The sequence below is a fragment of the Lynx rufus genome, unplaced genomic scaffold (assembly GCF_022079265.1).
Source record: "Lynx rufus isolate CCGP_SWC_20201006 ecotype Redwood Valley unplaced genomic scaffold, mLynRuf1.p SCAF_5, whole genome shotgun sequence".
Classification (NCBI taxonomy): domain Eukaryota; kingdom Metazoa; phylum Chordata; class Mammalia; order Carnivora; family Felidae; genus Lynx; species Lynx rufus.
This window is the reverse complement of record NW_025814867.1, coordinates 113472728-113492239: the sequence shown is the minus strand read 5'-3', so window position 1 is coordinate 113492239 and position 19512 is coordinate 113472728. Positions and strand designations below refer to the sequence as shown.

General features: G+C 35.7%; 1 protein-coding gene across 2 annotated transcripts in view; it reads left to right on the top strand.

Annotated features, from left to right (window-relative positions):
• The window catches only part of EPHA6 (EPH receptor A6), an 884276-nt gene that overhangs the window by 631065 nt on the left and 233699 nt on the right, over positions 1–19512 (top strand). For both annotated transcript variants that reach the window (XM_047099574.1, XM_047099573.1), the window contains 3 exons: positions 6488–6596; positions 10302–10375; positions 13020–13145. In XM_047099574.1, coding sequence (XP_046955530.1) covers positions 6488–6596; positions 10302–10375; positions 13020–13145 — 309 coding nt within the window. The remainder of the gene's footprint in view (positions 1–6487; positions 6597–10301; positions 10376–13019; positions 13146–19512) is intronic.

Below are 19512 nucleotides of genomic sequence, written 5' to 3'. Positions count from 1 at the left end.
TCAGGAAGAAGTCCTGACACCAGGGGGATGCCCTTCAAAGGCCACTAGGCTCTGGAGGCTAATAGTTATGCTTGAGGGTGAGCCTTCCGAAGAGATACTCGCCCTGCCCAGCCTGGGAGCCAGCCAGCCTGTGGAGGTTAGTCAGGTGGTTGCCATCTTCTTGATGAGTTTCACCTCCTCTTCCAGGAAGTGGTTCTACAGGAAGTCACAAGGACAGGGGTATGCAAGGCAGAACCCGGGGCACGCAGATCCCACAGGGCATGGTTCAGGTTCTTCTCTGGGACCATGGCAGCTTCCATAGCGGCTTCCAAGGTTTTATCCCACTCATCTTGGGACAGTTTCTGCAGGTCCTGGAAGAGGACCCGACCATCCCCACTGGTTTTGCATCTTCCAGAGCCCCTCAGCGTCCTCCTGCTTCTCCTAAGCCAGCTTGCTGAAGGGGGCTATGCCCTCTAGGGCCACATTGTCAAGTTGGAAATAGAAGCCCAGAGAGAGGTAGGTGTAGGAGGCCTGCAGACGCATGTTGTCCACCTCGGTGGAATAATTCTGATGAATCTGGGAGTTCATGTTTGATCAGCAATAAAGAGCTAAACTCAAAAGATGGTGTTGGCTGGTCCCAGAGGCAGATGGTGGCTGAGATTATGGTTTCAAAGGTTGACTGGAAAGGATTTGGAGGGTGACTGGAGGCTGGAGGAAGAAGGGGTGTCCTGGATCTGTTCTGTCCAAACATTGTTGAAATAAGACAGATCCACAAGACCACTCAGAGCATTACCTATTGGCAGATTTTTTACAGTACTGTAAATGTATTTTCTCCTCCTTATGATTTTCTTAATAACACTTTCTTTTCTCTAGCTTAATTTATCATAAGAGTACAGTATATAATACATATAACATACAAAATATGTGTTAACCAACTGTTTATGTTATTGGCAAGGCTTCCAGTCAACAGTAGGCTATAACTACTTAACAGTAGTTGAGTTTTGGGGGAATCAAAAGGTATAGGGTGATTTTCAACTGCAGGGATTGGCACTGTATTTCCCACATTTTCCAAGGATCAACTGTATTTCCTAACTGCCACTCTACCAATTTATTGCTAGAGGCTGCTTATTCCTTTCCAGAGCGCCCCACATATCCCTTTTCTAACAGTTCTTTCACTTGTAGTTATTTTTTCATCATCTATCTTTCCCATGAACTGTAAATCCATGAGGTCAGTAACTGAATCTCCGGTGTTTATCTCAGTGTATGCCATGTAGTAGGTTCTCAATAAACATTTGTTGAATGAGCTAATGCATTCTTAAACTTATATTCACATTTCTAAGTTTAATCAACTTAACTTGATTAAATGTGGAAGCCTGTACTTTCTAGCACCTCCTGCCTTCTGGAAAGCATTATCTTCAAGCATACAGAATAATTGCATCTTCTGATTAAAATTATGTTGGGTAGACTTATTTCACATACGTATAACTACCTTCAGGGTAAATCTTTACATATGAAGTGGAAGGTGAGGATATGGATAACCCTAGGTCAATCTGGCTTTTTTTTTTTAACCAGAATCACCTAATGCAAATGACAATTCAATCCATTTACTCAAACAAATATTTATTGAGCTACTACTCAATAAATAGGACCTGTATCAGGTCCTATAGGTTGAATACTGTATGAGTTTCAGAGAGCTACTATAGCAGATGACACACACAACAGAAATTTATTCTCTCATAGTTATGGAGACCAAAAGCATACTCTCTCCTAAGGCTCTAGGAGAGAATCCTTCCTTGCCTGTTCTAGGTCTGGTGGCTCCAGGTATTCCTTGGCATGTGGCTCTATAACTCTAATCTCTGCCTCTGTCTTCACATGGACTTCTCTACTTTGTCTTCTATTTTGTCTCTTATAAGGACACTTGTCATTGGATTTGGGCCCACCCAGCTAATACAGGATGAGTAGTCAGTTATGGAACTTACTTGTACTTGCAAATACATTTTTTTTTGTAGGGGCAGGGAGAGGGTGGAGGGGATGTCATCATCCAAATTACTACAGATACTATAGTGAATAAAGCCCCTCCCCTCATAGAATTCGTAGTCTAATTGAAAAGACAGGTTACAAAAAAAGTGATTTCAGTAAAGCATGATAGAAATGTATTGGTAGAAGTAGTCCAAGAGCTATGGGAACAGAAGTCTGGGGTCCTAATTAAATCTAAACAAGCATAAAAAGCTTCCCAAATGATGTGATGTTCACATAGGAGGATTAAATAGGAATTGGCCATGAAAGAAAGCTTGGCACATTTTAAGGAACTGGAATGAATTCAACATAGAGAACGATAAGAGATTAATCTGGAGATATACATTTAGAGTCATTTGTAGAGAGCCATGTGAGCAAAGTTAAAGACGATAGACTTCATCCTGAGATAGAGTCAGCTCTGTGATTGGCCAACACTGATATAATAAGGCAGAAATTATCCCTGTCAGGACCAAGAGGAGCAACACAGGTCCTGAGTGTTCCTCTTACTTCCATATGGCAAATCTTGCTCTTCCCAATATTTGTAGCTTTTTATGGATAACATAGTACCATAGTAAAATAACTTTGAAAGATTTTGAAAAAAAACATTTAATTCAAAATTCTCATTTTACAGACATGAAGCCAAGGTCAGGTGAGGCTAATGATTGTTCTGGGACCCACAAAAGAGCTGGATCTAGCCATTTGTTCTATTAGCGAAAATGGTAGTGTAAAATACTGGCAATAGCATGGGCCTGGAGCCTGACAAATCGGGATTGGATTGCTAGCTTTCCTGTGTACAAGAAGGATGACCTTAGCAAGTAATAGAACCACCTACACTAGGAATAATAGTAGTACCTACCTATTAAGACGATTGTGCAGGGGCGCCTGGGTGGCGCAGTCGGTTAAGCGCCCGACTTCAGCCAGGTCACGATTTCGCGGTCCGTGAGTTCGAGCCCCGCGTCAGGCTCTGGGCTGATGGCTCAGAGCCTGGAGCCTGTTTCCGATTCTGTGTCTCCCTCTCTCTCTGCCCCTCCCCCGTTCATGCTCTGTCTCTCTGTCCCAAAAATAAATAAACGTTGGAAAAAAAAAAAAAAGACGATTGTGCAGATAAATTTGATAATGAATTTGAAGCACTAAACATAGTGCTAGAAGCTAATTTAATATGAAATAGATAGTGACTGTTGTTGATGATGATATTCCTAATGTTTTCATAATCATCCCAGCCCCATAATCCATGGCACTTTACTCCCAGTATATAACGGTGCATGACATCATACACTCTTATTTCAAATAACTTATATATTTATATACAATTGAACCTTAAACAATGCAAAGGTTAGGGATACCAATAACCCCCTTGCCCCATCCAGTCCAAAGTCTACACATAACTTTCGACTCCCCAAAACTCAACTTCTAATAGCCTACTGTTGACTAGAAGCCTTACCAATAACAAAAACAATTAACACGTATTTGTATGTTATATTTATTGTATACTATATTGTTACAGTAAAGTAAGCTAGAGAAAAGAAAATGTTAAGAAAATTAAAATAGAAGATACACTCACAGTATTATACTGTATTTATCAAAAAATATTTACGTGTAAGTGGAGCCATGCAGTTAAAACTTGAGTGTTCAAGGGTCAACTGTATGCCAATCTCCAAAGAAGAGTGTTTAGGATTTCTAGCACAGAAGTTTAAGAAACAATTATACAGGCATATGCATTTTTCAAAGTAACACAACTGCCTATTCTGATATCCAATTAAAATTTTAATTGAAGCAAAGTTCATAAATATATAATCATAAGTGTGAAAATGAAGGTATATTAGTAAAAATAGCAGTTTGTTAAGCGATTAAGGTAAACAACACAGTGTTCTATAACAAAGTAATCTGAGTCTCAAAAGGTCCAATTACATAATCTTCCCTGTCTGAACTTTGAATATACGGTCTCAGTAAATCACTTGCTACCTGGCTACTGTGAAAGTACAGGCTCCAGATTTAAAACTCTTGAACTATATTATATATTTTACAAATACAGCAGTTGCTAAGTAAATGTTTTCTTTTTAAATGCCATCTTCTGTATCGTCAAAAATTAATGTTATTTTATGTTTTCTGTAACATCTATCCCTTATAATTTGTTATTCAATAATTTTCATGTGAAACGTGACATTTTAGAGCGCTCATTAATTCCTGCAATATCAGTGTTATTTTGAAGATTAGGAAATTCAGTGAGGACCTAATAAAAAATCTTCAGCACATTATTTATTGGATAAGATGCAACCCTTTACCTGTTTCTGCACAGATTATGAGCTGAAAGAAATAGATGCCTGAAAATATCTTAATTAAATCATAGTGAATAAAATCTAATTCCAAGGTTTAATAAATTTCTTACTGAAAACTGAACATAAATGACAATTGTTTTTATTTACATTTAGATTTCTTAAAAAGCCTCTTAAATGTTGTGACTGGTTTCTTACTTAACAATAGCTTTTAATGCTCAAAAATTCCCTAGTAGATATGTCATTTTTATGAGGAAGTTATTACTCTGGATATAAATTTGCACATAGTGTACATTGCCTACTTGATTCCCAGAAGAAGAACTATTTCTGTGAAAGTCTTAAAGTACTCAAGTTTAATGAATTATTATGGTAGAGAATTAAATGGTTTGTTTTTCAGTTATATTCCTTTTTTCAAGTTTATTTATTTGTTTTGAGACAGAATGAAAACATGTGCAGTGGAGAAGCAGAGAGAAGGAGAAAGAGAGAATCCCAAGCAGGCTCTGTGCTGACAGGGCAGTAAAACTCACGAACTGTGAGATCACGACCTGAGCCAAAACCAAGAGTCAGAGGTTTGGGGCGCCTTGGTGGCGAAGTTGGTCAAGCATCTGACTTCAGCTAAAGTCATGATCTCACGGTTCATGAGTTCAAGACCCATGCAGGGCTCTGTGCTGACACCTCAGAGCCTGGAGGCTGCTTCAGATTCTATGTCCCCACCTTTCTCCAGCCCTCCCTCACTCATGCCCTGTCTCGCTCTGTCTCTCAAAAATAAATAAATGTTTAAAAAAATTACAAAAAAAAAAGCGTTGGAGGCTTAACAGCTGAGCCACCCAGATGCCCATGTTTTTCAGTTATATTATTTGATACAATTTTCTACATATAAATTATTTGATTAATATATTTTTATAGTAATAAAAATAAAGCTTTATTCAAGTGAAAGGATATTAAAGGGACTGTTTGATTCAATATTTTAGAGTATTGCCAAATAACTGAATTATTACTTAAAGTTATAGCATAGGAAGGGGAAATGAAACATAAAACTTAACCTTGAATTCTGGAGATGGTCATGTGTGAAGTCAGGCAAGTTCTTTACCTTCTGTGGGCTTCAGTTTTTTACTTCTATTATGAAGCAATTGTTCATATCCCATTCAATAAAAAGTATTTCTTATTAAAACTTCAATAATACAGGGGTGCCTGGGTGGCTCAGTTGGTTGAGCATCCAACTCTTGATTTCAGCTCAGGTCATGATCCTAGGGTCGTGGGATTGAGTCCTGCTTGGGATTCTCTCTCTCTTTCCCATGCCCTTCTCCTGCTCATGCCCTTCTCTCTCTAAAATAAAAAAAATAAAAAAAAAATTGTGCTTGCTTCGGCAGCACATATACTAAATTTTTTTAAAAAATTAAAAAACTAAAAAACTTCAGTAATACATAGAATGAGAAGTGCTAATGAATTAATTGAAGTAATGTATTTTAGAAGATTGCCTAAGCAGTAGTAAAACATGCATCCCCTGTAATTTTTATAGTTTTGTCAATGAAAGAAATATGTTGTTACCATATGTTATCTAGTTTTTTCTTCAAAAAAGGAAGCTTTTAAATGTCATTTTTAAAATTACTGCTAAACATCTAAGAACTTCCTATGTATATCCTTGTCCTATAAAGTGTAAGTTCCTAACTTTAATGTTTGAATTAATCTCTATGAAATATAAAAAAGGTCATTCTTAAAATGAATTATGCAATAGTCTTTCCACTTTGTTGAAAGAGACATCAAAACAGTGCATAAAGCCTGGTGTCTTGATTCAAGTGTTTAAGGAAATAAATTAGCAATAATATAAACAAAATCCTTTAAGTCTATTTGCTGATTTAAATTTGCAACAAATACTTAATCTTAAAATGTGGGATACTAAGAATCCATCTACTTTAATGGTACTTTTGTAAAAACAAAAACAGAAAAGAAAAGGAAAGGAAAAGAAAGGAAAGAAGAGAAAAGAAAAGAAAAGAAAAGAAAAGAAAAGAAAAGAAAAGAAAAGAAAAGGGCTATGTTGTGGGTTATGACCTCCATCTTCAGCCCTTATTTTGGTTTGCATCCTGTGTGCCAAATAAAGGAAAATATGGTGGACATTTTTGGCATCCATCACCATATTTTCAAGCATATACCAACTTGTAAAATAATTTTGTTAGTGAAATGTCACCCAGGGAAATTTTAATATTGTATTTGTGTTTCAGCTTCTGACATGGCGGCTGAACAGGGACAGATTCTCGTGATAGCCACCGCAGCTGTTGGGGGATTTACTCTCCTCGTCATTCTTACTTTGTTCTTCTTAATCACTGGGAGGTAACGGAAGCATACCAGATTATTTCCAAGATTTGTGAATAACCATTCTCTTATAATACTGTGTATTCATATGCTTTCAAATGTAGCAAACTATGAGAGAAAAAGGGATCAGGGCAGGCTGCTCTGACTGAAGTTTATATGATAACAGAACCACCATGTCCAATTCTCTGTATCAATAGGCTTCGAAATATGTAAGCAACTAAAGACGTGATAGAAACACTTTGAAAGCTATGAAAGATAAATTCTTACTCGATAAGTTTTTCCTTTACCACGTTCAGATTACACCATGAAAGAGATCTTTCCTGGAGAAAAAAAAAAATCATTCAACAGAGAATTTATATAAAAGTTTTCTATAAATTTAGTGTTATAGAATGTGTTCTATTCATTAAATGTTGAATGGATCTATATTACAATTACATTAATTGGTTTTATACATCCGGTATTTCTCCACTTTAAGGTAATAGGGGTGGAAATTTAAAGCAACAATAAATTGGACAGAGCAAAAGACCTAGATCTGAATCCTGACTAGCTGGTCAAAGTGCTTCGGGTACCTAAATCTTATATTTGTATTTTTGCACACATTTGATATAACAATGAATTGAAACCATTTATTGATTTTTAGATATATTAGATTGTTGCCATGAGCCAGGTACTGACTGACTATACAGAGATGTGAGTAAAGGTAGTATGTATGAAATCATATAAAAGATTTTTTCTGTAACCCTTGTTATTTAAGCCTTGTTATTAGGCCCAGACTTTTGTGAGAAACTGTGAATATATTCAGATCATATTTTTATTCCTACTAAGGAAAAAATAATTCTTTCTTGATTATCAATAGGGTCACAAAAGAATATCTCATGAATTTTCCTGATAATATGAAAAACATACATACTGCAAAGAAAACAATGTCATGATTTAAAAGTGTAGTAAGAATACCAGCCAAAGAGTATGCATCTATGATGACACCAGCTAAAGTACACCGTCTCAACTGGAAAGTGTTGATATTTGATAATGAGCAGAAATAACAAATAGCTACTTTCAGGGGCAATAGTTTAGTGAATAAACAATAAAACACCTTTTTTATTTATTTAAAAACTCTACTTACATACCAATATTTTATTAAAATTCACGTTTAAATTATAGAGGATATGCATGCATGGAAAATTATTATCTACAGCTTTAGAGCAGGGTAAAGGATAGATCAATAAGTTCACAAATGTTTAGAAGTTTGGGTCCCTGCCTGACTGTAACTGCCAGCTATTGAAGGTGTCAGATCTAGGGATAACAAACCCACTTTTATAGAACTTACCAAGGAATAAAGAAACACATGAATATTTTAATATGGTTGAGTTGAAATGGTGACTTCTTTATGAAATTAATTGTAAAATGGACACATGTACCCCACGTTTACTTAAATTTTTTTCTGTATAAATAGACATAGTATTGCTCTTGTAATAGAGAGTGTCTCAGAGTCTCCTGTTTGGGGAAGCCGATTAACTGATAGAAGAGTGATAGCTATAGTAATAAGAAAAAATTTTTTGAAAGAATGCAGGAATACTGATAAATTAATACTAATAAAAAGTGCTAGTTTGGGCATGCCATGGTGTCACCATCATAAACTATTGCCCAGCACTCTCCTGTTTCTGTCTCTCTTTATACCTCATGCTAACCTCTGGCAAGTCCTTGCCATCATTACAGCTTTGGTACAACCATCTTTTACAGTGGGCAGAAAATAAATGTTGGAGTCTCTAAACCAACTAACCATCAGGTTGAAAACAAAATATGCAGTATGATATCCTTCAAATACCAAACGTGATCTACAAAATCCTTAATCACTAGCAGGGGAGAACTGGTTATAAAAACAAACAAACAAGCAAAACCCTATGTATCCTAGTGGAGGTCTAAGCTTGTTTGAAAAACAAAACAAAAAAAAATGTTAGAGTTCTTATGATCGTACCTACGACTCTCTTGCAAGAAGAAGGATTAGAATACAATTTTGGTACATATACAGTCACAATGACAATTTAATTAGGTAAAAAAAAGAAAACATGCCAACACTTTATGTGTTGCTATGTGTTTAACAAACCTTATTAGAAAAATGCTAAGTGGAAGAAATAACTCTACTGTGTTTTCATTGCCATTTATAACCTAAGTGCTGCTCATGCATTGTGAGTTTGGGGGCATTGATACCTTGATAATATTCTATTTATCATGGAGTTGCACATAATTTAAAGGCACTCAGTTTGGGGCCCAGAAAGATTATTCAGTTGTTAAAGTATGATGGGGACCTATAAGGTGATTCTAACTCCAAAGTCACAAATTATGTCAAATAGACTGTGATAATTTATATATGATGGTTAATTTCATTCAAAAATATTATTTTTTTCTTATTTCAAAGTACTCTTGAAGAACTGTGGGGTACTTTCTCATGTATGATTTTATTTAAACAGCAGGGCCTCTTTTATCCTCAATTTTTTGAAAAAAAAAGCCTCTAACTTTATAATGGAAATTGATTTAAATGATGTTTCATTTAATAGTGAGTCGATATATGGCACAATCAGATGTAACTTTTAAGTTACAGTTATGTGTATTTGTAGAATATGAGTTAAGGCTTTATTTCCTCTTTGAGTATTTCAGCAGTGATTTAAATGGCACACATACACATGTGGAAAAGCATTTCATTAAAATATCAGAAATTATTGCCTTAACACATAAATATGGGAAGCTTTAACGAAGATATTACAGGCATTGTAGGCTAAATCAATTTGGCCTAATAAACTTGAGAGATGGGCTCAAAAGTTGTCTTTATTTTTGGTTTCTGAAGCAGAATTATCTTTAAAAGATACTTTAATGGTAAAGAAAAATTTGTACTAAATTATTTTCAGCTTTTACTTTCCATGTTTTCCAATTTATATGACGTTAGAAAGTAATATTCTACAAACTGGGGAAGACTACTTCGGTTACATAAGATTAAAAAAATTCATTTTTTAAAGCACATAATATACTTTAAGCACATAATAGAGGAGTATTCATTGGAAATTATTCTATAAAAACTGTAAGACATTTCTGAATAAATACTCAACTTGCCTTAGGGTTTGAAGATAAAATCACATTGAAAGATTGGATGATATACCACAGATATAGTCTGTTTAACCATTTGGAATTAGAAGTTTGATGAATTGTCAAATCACATGGATGCTGGAGAATTTATTCATGTTGCAGAAGTCATGCAAGATAAGCATCTACTCTTTCTCAGAGCACAATTATCCCAGGAGAGAACAGAACATACCTTTACAAAATTCTGATATAAAAAGAAAGCATGCTCTTTAGCAATGAAACTAGAAAACATTTGTCTAAATTTCTGAGATTCTGACTCAAAAACATTTTCTCATTTTGACTTTTAATGCTTTCTACCAGCTCCAGCTATTAGAAGTTCTATAAGGAAGCATGTGATGGTTATTGCTGATTATAGAATATTCTCTAAGATTCCTATCATTCAAACCAATCAATCCACGTGAGAGTATTTTATTCTTATCTGGGATTAATTCTGATCTATACAAAAAAAAAGAAACTTGTGATATAAAGATATTCTTAAACATGGCCTTTGTGATAAGAACTTGGCCTGCTAGTGATAGGTAATTTAGTTGGTTTTGGTTCTCATCCAGCATAATTCTAAAACTAAGATTCTGCTTACCCTTTTCAAAGGTGCCAATGGTACATCAAAGCTAAAATGAAGTCAGAAGAGAAGAGGAGAAACCACTTACAGCAGAATGGGCATTGTAAGTAGTACAGTGACCCTTTCATTATTTTACATTGCTCTAGCCCTCAAGAGTTCATTTTAAACTTGTAACCACTGAGTTGAGAAAACCTGAAAAAATGTACTTCCAACCTTTCAGCATTAAGACTTTTCATCTGGTTTCCAGGTTTGTTGGTGGAAATTGCACCTGCTTCTCATTAAATGATAGTACTTTTTTCCTAATTCTGCTTGCTGGAAAACACGAAGGCTGAATATGCTAAAAATACAAGATGACTGCTTATATCTAGTTATTTACCATTCACAATGACTCCTGAATGCAAGTTGGTTTAATTTAGTGGAGCATTAGCCATAGAAATATTAGGGAACTTTTATTCCTTCTTGTAGGGACTGTCATTTAAACATATAACAAATCAATTTACAATTCATTAACACTAAAAAAGAAAATCAGCTCTTTAACTTTTAGAATATGTATGAAATCCTTGAGCTGACTACAAGGTTATATTCATTTGTAGAATCTCTTCCCAAGCAAGCTATAATTACCACTATAGTTGGTTTGATAATTGCCACCCTCTCCTCCCCAACACCCACCTCCACCTCCACCTCCAAATGGCAAACTACTTTGTCAAGACGGTTTCTCTGTCGTGAGATGCTGAATTAACATCTCAGAAAGGGATGTTCTCTAATTAACCACAGTGTAGAAATAATGTGTGGGGCAAGCTGTTTAACTCCTTCAATTCATTTTTTTACTTCAGATTGAGCAAAAGGAGTAAGAGACTTTTCAATCTATATCACTTTCTGAAGGAGGCAGAAAGGATTTAAGTGAGGAAATTACAAACTAGAGGGATGGTTTAGGGCTATTTCTAAGGCTCACAGGATTTGTCAGTGGTCTGAGGATTATCTGTATTAGGATGTTCCATGTTCACTAGCCAGAGTTCTGACTCAGAAGGTGCATGGTAGGGCCAAGACATACGCATTTTTTGCAAGGTGTCCTTGGCTGCTCTTTTCTTACAATACGTTTGAGGCTCACTGCACTGGCAGAGAAGGGAAAGCTAAGACAGCCACTGCCAGCCATGGGACGAGCTGGAAATGCTGCGAACAGATGCAGAAGCCTGGACCCAAACACCTGGATAGATGACATATGCTGAGCAACCTTAAGACTCACTGCAGGGCATTTAGTACTGAAATGCAAAGGAAAAAGATGTTCCTGAGGTATTTATTATCTGCTTTCCAAGTAGCAGTTTTTGCATAAACTAAACCAGATGGGCCCAGCAAGAAGCAATGAAAATAACCTAAGACAGCCAAGGAAGTAAAAGAAAGATAACAAACCGAGTTTTAAGAAACGATGGGTAAGTTAAATAAGTAACCAGATAGTCGACATATATTGTGTTTACAAGAAAAAAAGAAGGTGATGTTAACACCACATATCCAATTAGATACCACTAATCATCTAATAGTAGCCACTGGATTTGAGTTTATAGAGTATTCATTCTGAAACCACAACTCCCATTAAGTAAAAAAGTATCTGCAATATGAACCAGAGGTAAAGATTATCTGTTGTCTTCTCCTCCAATCTAAACTTTGGAAGTCACATAAAGCATAGTATTTCAGAATCATTGTCAGGCCTAAGTATACCTAGAATGCTTTGCTGATGATATTTGGGGAAGTACTAATATTCTCATGGGTGTTCATCTGGTAGCAGAAGACAGTAGGCAAAAAGGAATGAAAGGGGGCAACAAGTGTAGAGGAACTCATGAAGCAAATCTGCTGACAATGGACATTTCAGCACCTCCTCTAAACTCACTTCATTAGCTTTTATTTGTTTGCTTTTGAAATTTTCTTGCAAGAGCATGTTTCTAAGGAATCCTAGCCAACAAACAACTCGGGGTATGATGCAGCTTTCAAAATCTAAAGCAACAAAACCAAGTATCACCTATTCACTATGCCACGAATTTGCATTGATCTTTTAATCCCTACTAATTCATATTTAATAAAGGTTTGCTGTGTGATTATTACCTGTAAAACCATACCTAAGGTATTTGGAAAGATACAAAGATGTATAAGAAATGATCTCCTGTCCTCCGGGAGCCAGAAATCTGTTGGAACACAGAAACCTACCAGCAAAACAGAGGAATATCTACACACAGTCTGTGATTTCTTCAGATACTGAAAGAAGTGGCAAATGAAAAAATAACCACACATTCAAGTTTTCCAGCCATCCCTGTTTGTCATCTGAGTGCAAAGTGTCCAGGAGGGACACCAACAGGCTTGCTCATTTTGGCAGAAAGGGTTTTGGGAGAAAGGCTTATGCCTTTTCCCCCCATGTCCTGAGCTAGATCAAGTACAAAATGTATGGGTTGTTTGTGAATTAGTGAGCTGATTAAACATTTTACAGAAATATAATAAATATGTTTTCTGGAACCTGTCAGCTCACTCTCTATTAAACCACCAGGTCATTTTACATTAACAGGTAAATAAATTTTTGATTCCAAGTACTCAACCCTTTATTGGGGGGTGAGGAGGAGTGGGACAGAAAGAAAAGAGAGTTGAAGTAACTAACAAGAATGACTACTTTAATATGTCAATCCTTGTTTTAAACATACACAAGATGTGTAATCACTAAAATACTTTTAAACTAAATCAATCTTTTTGTTGTTGTTGGTTTGCAGTACGCTTCCCAGGAATTAAAACTTACATAGATCCAGATACATATGAAGACCCATCCCTAGCAGTTCATGAATTTGCAAAGGAGATTGATCCCTCAAGAATTCGCATTGAGAGAGTCATTGGGGCAGGTAAACATAAAATCTGTACTTTTGAAGATATGATTCCTTGATGGTTTTGTAGCTAGGTTATCAACATAATATTTTAAATCTTAGCAGTTTTAGTCAGTTTAGTCTTGAAAAATTTCAAGAAAGGAGAAGTAAAATTATCTTCTATCTGCTGTTACTTTTTTAAGTATGTAAGCACCTAAATTCATTTTCTAAGCAAACGTCATTTTTAACTCCTGTAGTCTTCTTTCAGTATGGAGGTAACTTACAATGAAACTAGGGTCATACAGGAATTCATTTTGAAGATGTAACTTCAGGAGTTTTTCATAAGTTGTTAAAGATTTACTGAGGCCCTCAGGGTACCTGGGTGGCTCAGTTGGTTGAACATTCGACTCTTGATTTCATCTCAGGTCGTGATCCCAGGGTCATGGGATTGAGCCCAGGTTGGGCTCCTTGCTGAGCGTGGAGTCTGCTTAAGATACTTTCTCTCTCTTTCTCTCTCTGCCCCTCTCCCCAGCTTGTGCATTCTCTCTTTAAAAAAAAATAAATTAAAAATAAAATAAAATAAATGATTTACTCAGGCCCCAACATCTATAGATATATAGTATAATTAGTGTTCATATTGATGACTGGCTTTGCAGGATCCAGAAGTGTTCTAAAAATCATTGAGGGTAAAATTAGCTTCAGTATAGTTTTATATCATTTCAATGCTAATTAGTGATTTTCCCTATGTAGAATGTTCAAACAGAACACTATTTTATTCAGCTCTCCTATATAAATACAAAACTATTGTGAATTAGTTCCCAAGACCTTATTCTGTTCATACTTATGACAGAGGCTAAGTTGGTATAACAAAGAGACCTCAACATATTTATTCTTCTTTCAAGTCCTTGACCTAAGGAACAGGTCATTCAGGAGGTCTTGAAAGGACCCGAGTTCCTTGTACTGTTTGCTCTGCCTTTCCTTAGTGTGTCATCTTCCTCTGAATGGCTGAAGCTGGGACACCAATGCATCTGCCTTCCAACCTGTGAGAAAGAAAAGGAAAGAGTTCAGTCTTTTTTTTTTTTTTGGCTTTGTCTGTAAGACAATAACACGGAACTTGTAAACATGTCTATTCACATCTCAATGGTCCAGTTCAATTACCTGGGCACAAAGAGAGTTTGGAAACATATTCTCTGACTGGACAGCCATGCATACAGCTAAGAAGGGGAAGGAGAAAGTGTAAGTAGAGAAGGGAGACTGGATCCTGAAGAGGGGTATTGGTCTCCTCTCGATGCTGGATACCTGTTATGTACTGGTTTGAGCAGTACATACAAAGCATGACCATTCCAGCCAGGTATCATGTCTTTGCAGAGGCCAAAGAAAGAAGCTGACCATCCCTTGTCTCTTTCCAAAGCCCTTCTCCACAAGAGGACCAGCTGCATAATCTGCAGAGACCAATGCAGAATGAAAATGTAGAGTCTCTTGTTAAAAAGTTACTAAGAATTTCAAGATAGTGACATCAGAGCATTAAACAAGTGACAGAACCCTTCTAAACTCAGGACTCTGTATGACTAGTCACATTGAATGGACTCTGTTTCCCAGATACACAGTAATCTAGCACTATACAGGAATTCCAGAAACATTTGGAGAGAGTCCTTCATTATATCACTTCATTCGCTATGCACAATGGGTCATTTCATCTCCTACAAGGCTAGAGCTCCCTTTGAAAGCTGACACAAGGGGCCTATACACTTAATCCTAGTGCTCACAGCTGAAGAGGCTGTCTTATCAGAAAGATTAAGAACCTGGAATGAAACCAGATTCTCTATTCTCTTCTGCTGAACATAAAACACATCAATGGGCATTGAAGGTATAATTGAAAGAGTGATTGCATTATAGTCATTTAGTTTGGGGATTCATTTACTTAACACAGCAGAGAAATAGAGAAGAGAGAAGGTTAAATAATTCCATTGCATGCTACTGTTGGCTTTCTTCCTCAAGTCCCCAAGAAAAAGTGGTATATCCTTTTATACTGCAGTGTTCAGTCCTCATGTAGATACAGTAGAAGCATTTTCCATTGTAGTCCTTTGTGCATAAATTAAATGGCAGTGTCTGAAATCATAATGTTGAGAAATATCAAATATCTTAAATGATAACAAATAAGTATTTTTTTTAGTTTTTTAGATTTTCTTCAACCAGAATATAAATTTTGTCCTAAAAAAAAAAAAGTATGACACATTGCCAAAGCAGTGACTGTTAAAGAGACTACTTGAATATCATTCCCCCTATTCTATCTAACATCTAATAAGTTGTATTGGGATTCCTCTCATTTGGCAAAGAAAGAATATCTAAACCAGGTAGTCAATCCTATACACCAGTATTCCTTTTTATATTTATTCGCCTTTGGTTACTTCAAGTTTCATACAATATGCTGTCTTTTTATTGTTTGTCTTCAAAAAAAATCATAAAAATAAAAATGCTTTATGTTACAAAGTTGTAACATATGTTATATTGTAACATAACTTTCAGCTTTGCATTCCTGGCCAGTGCTACTTTGTAATTAACCTCATTATGTCACGTTCCTAAAACTCTATTTGGATGTGGAAAAAATTATTAAGTCTGTGGACATTTGTCACAGAATAGTGTGAAAAAAGCATTGTTTGGACAAACTATGGAAGAATTGATAGAATTATGTAACATCTCTGACATAATTACACAATTGGTTACTTGCCCAACACTTTACTATAACGCCTTTCCTTAGGTTGTCTCATATCCTTTATCTTTTCCCACCTATTTGATTGTTTCTTTTCAGACTCCTATTTTCTCATCATCTGTGTGCATTAGGTATTTCCCTTGGAGATGTAAATTAAATGACTTGAGGGGAGAGAGGTGTGTTGGAGTAGTGGTGATGGGAGAGAAGCAAGACATCAGGTCTTAATAATTGTCAGGGGAAAGGTATTTAGTTCTGATTGAAGCACTGAGAAAGCCATAGAGGGGATACTGAGATTCACCATTCATTGCCGAGGAAAAATCAACAAGACCTACATGTGTTTTGTTTTGTTTTTGTTTGTTTTTTTGTTTGTTTATAAAGAAATAGTTTAAAATGTTGTCCTGGGCACTTTCCAGGGTAGTGAAATGTTCCAACTCTAGGCAGAGAAGAGCCTGCAGAGTGAAGCTATATGCAGGCAGCAGATGTATTTACTAGGCCTCGGAATTCTTGGGTTCCTTTAGATGAGTTAGATTGTAGATGAAAGAGAAAATAAAAGCTGAGGGCTGATAAAGTGTAAGCTGCCTATAAACTCATGCTTCAGATTCAGATCTGGTCTGAATAAGGTTGCGTGGTCCAGTTTGAAAAGTTCCCAAAGTTGACTCAAATTTGGAAGTTAAGTTGAAACAGGGCTGTGGAGTCAAACAAGTTAGAGTCGAGTAGTGATTCTGCAGTTTAACAGTTGCATGATTTGGGCCAAATTCTGAGCTTCAATTCCCTCATCTATAAAATGGGCATACCTACCTGCTTTCTGAGGTTGTCGTCAGGTTTGAGATACATATGTATAAACACCTGGCCTTCAGCACAAGGAATGCAGCAAGCCATCTTAACCTGTCTCCTTTAGTGTATTTTATTGTTGAAGTCTTAACATAATAGCTAACTCCCTTGTGAAATTGAATGTTAACCTTTGTTTTTTTTTTTTGTTTTTTTTTTTTTTTTTTTGAATGTTAACCTTTGGTAATAATAATGCTTACGCTAGCTTTTTTTTTTTTTTTTTTGCTACTTCCCTTTGGAGATTCTTCAATTCTGATAATGATGATGATTAACACATAGTTTTTATTGAGCACCTACTCAAGTTCAGACCCTGTGTTAAGTGCTTTTCATATACTTTCTTATAAAGTTGTCATAATAACCCCATGAGGAAGATATTATTATTCTCATTTATAGGTGAAGAATGAGGTTAAGAAACATTAAGTGGCCTGCTCAAGATTGTAAGATTAGGTTGTAGAAGACCTGGGGTTCACACCCAGCTATGACTGACTCCCAAGCTACATTTTTTTTTATAATTTAACTTTATTTTTTATCTTTTATTTTTTAAAATTTACATCCAAATTAGTTAGTATATAGTGAAGCAATGATTTCAGGAGTAGATTCCTTAGTGCCCCTTACCCATTTAGACCATCCCCCCTCCCACAACCCCTCCAGCAACCCTCAGTTTGTTCTCCATATTTATGAGTCTCTTTTGTTTTGTCTCCCTCCCTGTTTTTATATTATTTTTGTTTCCCTTCCCTTATGTTCATCTGTTTTGTCTCTTAAAGTCCTCATATGAGTGAAGTCATAGGATTTTTGTCTTTCTCTGACTAATTTCACTTAGCATAATACCCTCCAGTTCCTTCCACGTAGTTGCAAATGGCAAGATTTCATTCTTTTTGACTGCTGAGTAATACTCCATTGTGTGTGTGTGTGTGTGTGTGTGTGTGTGTGTGTGTGTGTGTATATATATATATACACCACATTTTCTTTATCCATTTATCCATCCCTACCCAAGCTGCTATTCTTAACCACTATGTTATATTGTATCTATGCTATTAGTTTACTCTTCAACTCAAAACACTGTCCATAAAAGGTATCAAAATGTGCTTTAAAAAGGAACCATTCCCAATTTTAAAAAATCTTAAGTAGTTTAAAGATATTTAATATCTCATTGAAACAAAAATTTTAACTGAAAGACAATCAGGAAATCATTTTCATGAAAGAATATTGATTTTCTTATGCTGTATGGATATTTAGAGAATAAATGTATTTTGTGAAGAAAATAAATTACATATAAACCAAAGTTTGAAAGAACCAATTAGAGATATATACAATCTAGAAATAATTGCAATCCTTAAGATTTATTATTATTATTTTATCATTCATGAAAATGTTTGAGAATTTATAGATATGAAAGCTTATTTGTGTTCTTTTATGATTCCAAATACTACATTATTTTTGTATAAGAGCTCAAAAACTATACCCGCCTGTTCTCATATAGCAAAATATGAGGATAATGGATAAATACGAGAAATTTGAGAATATAAAAACTGAAAAAAAATCCAGAAATTAGATAAATGTATTTCTGAGGCCAAAGAAGTTAATACTTCAAATAAATAAAGGTGCAGACCATTAAGCATTTTTCATAGGGTTGGGAAGGGACTTTTATGTGCAAGGCTGTTATTTGCTGCTGGCCAATGAGTCCTATTAGAATTCTTTTCCTTGTGTTTTGCTCTAAAGATCAAATGTTATCTGGGGACGCTTGGGTGGCTTGATCGGTTAAGTGTCAGACTTCAGCTCAGGTCATGATCTCATGGTCTGTGGGTTTGAGTCCCATGTCAGGCTCCATGCTGACACCTTGGAGCCTGGAGTTTGCTTTGGATCCTGGTCTCCCTTTCTTTCTGCTCCTTCCCCACTCATGCTCTCTCTCTTTCTCTCTCTCTCTCTCTCTCCCTCTCTCTCAAAAATAAATAAATGTTATTATTTTTTTAAAAAAATAACAAATGTTATTCTAATGCCAGCATAATCAAATGCCATTTATTGCTTGGATTCACTTTTCTAAAATTTGCCTCCTCTTTCTTAAATAAAAGTATGTCTTTCCAGAATATTAAAAGCCCTAATTTAACTAATGATAAGATTATTCAGAATAAGTAATGCATCACTGAGCAATTGGCTTATCAATGTAATTCAAATGAGCTATCTCAGAGAAAAATTAGCAAATCTAAAGGTGCAGTAAATAGCATCTTTACTGTTTAAAAAAAAAAAAAAAGAATGCTTTCCAGGTTTCTAATTGGGAGACACATACAGAGTCATTAAATACTTCTTAAATTGGTTGTTAAAAAATGAACCCCCTTGGGGCGCCTGGGTGGCGCAGTCGGTTAAGCGTCCGACTTCAGCCAGGTCACGATCTCGCGGTCCGTGAGTTCGAGCCCCGCGTCAGGCTCTGGGCTCATGGCTCAGAGCCTGGAGCCTGTTTCCAATTCTGTGTCTCCCTCTCTCTCTGCCCCTCGCCCGTTCATGCTCTGTCTCTCTCTGTCCCAAAAATAAATAAACGTTGAAAAAACAAATTTAAAAAATGAACCCCAAAATAGCTGCATTAAAATTTAAGAAAGAAAATGAGAAATGATATTACACATAACCCATAACATTTCTTTATATGTTCCCTCAGAAATGTTTGTTAGATAGCTAATATCTACTTATAAGAGGCACTGTGCTTATTTTTTTTTTTCATAGTAAGTCACTATGCTTATCAAAAACATATGTAGTCAGCGTGTCTTCTATAACTTTTGTCCTGGGATTTTCAACTTTGTAACTATCCAAATATTATGTGATAAATCCTTAGAAAACTTATGCAATATCTAGGCTTAATACACACACACATGCATATAC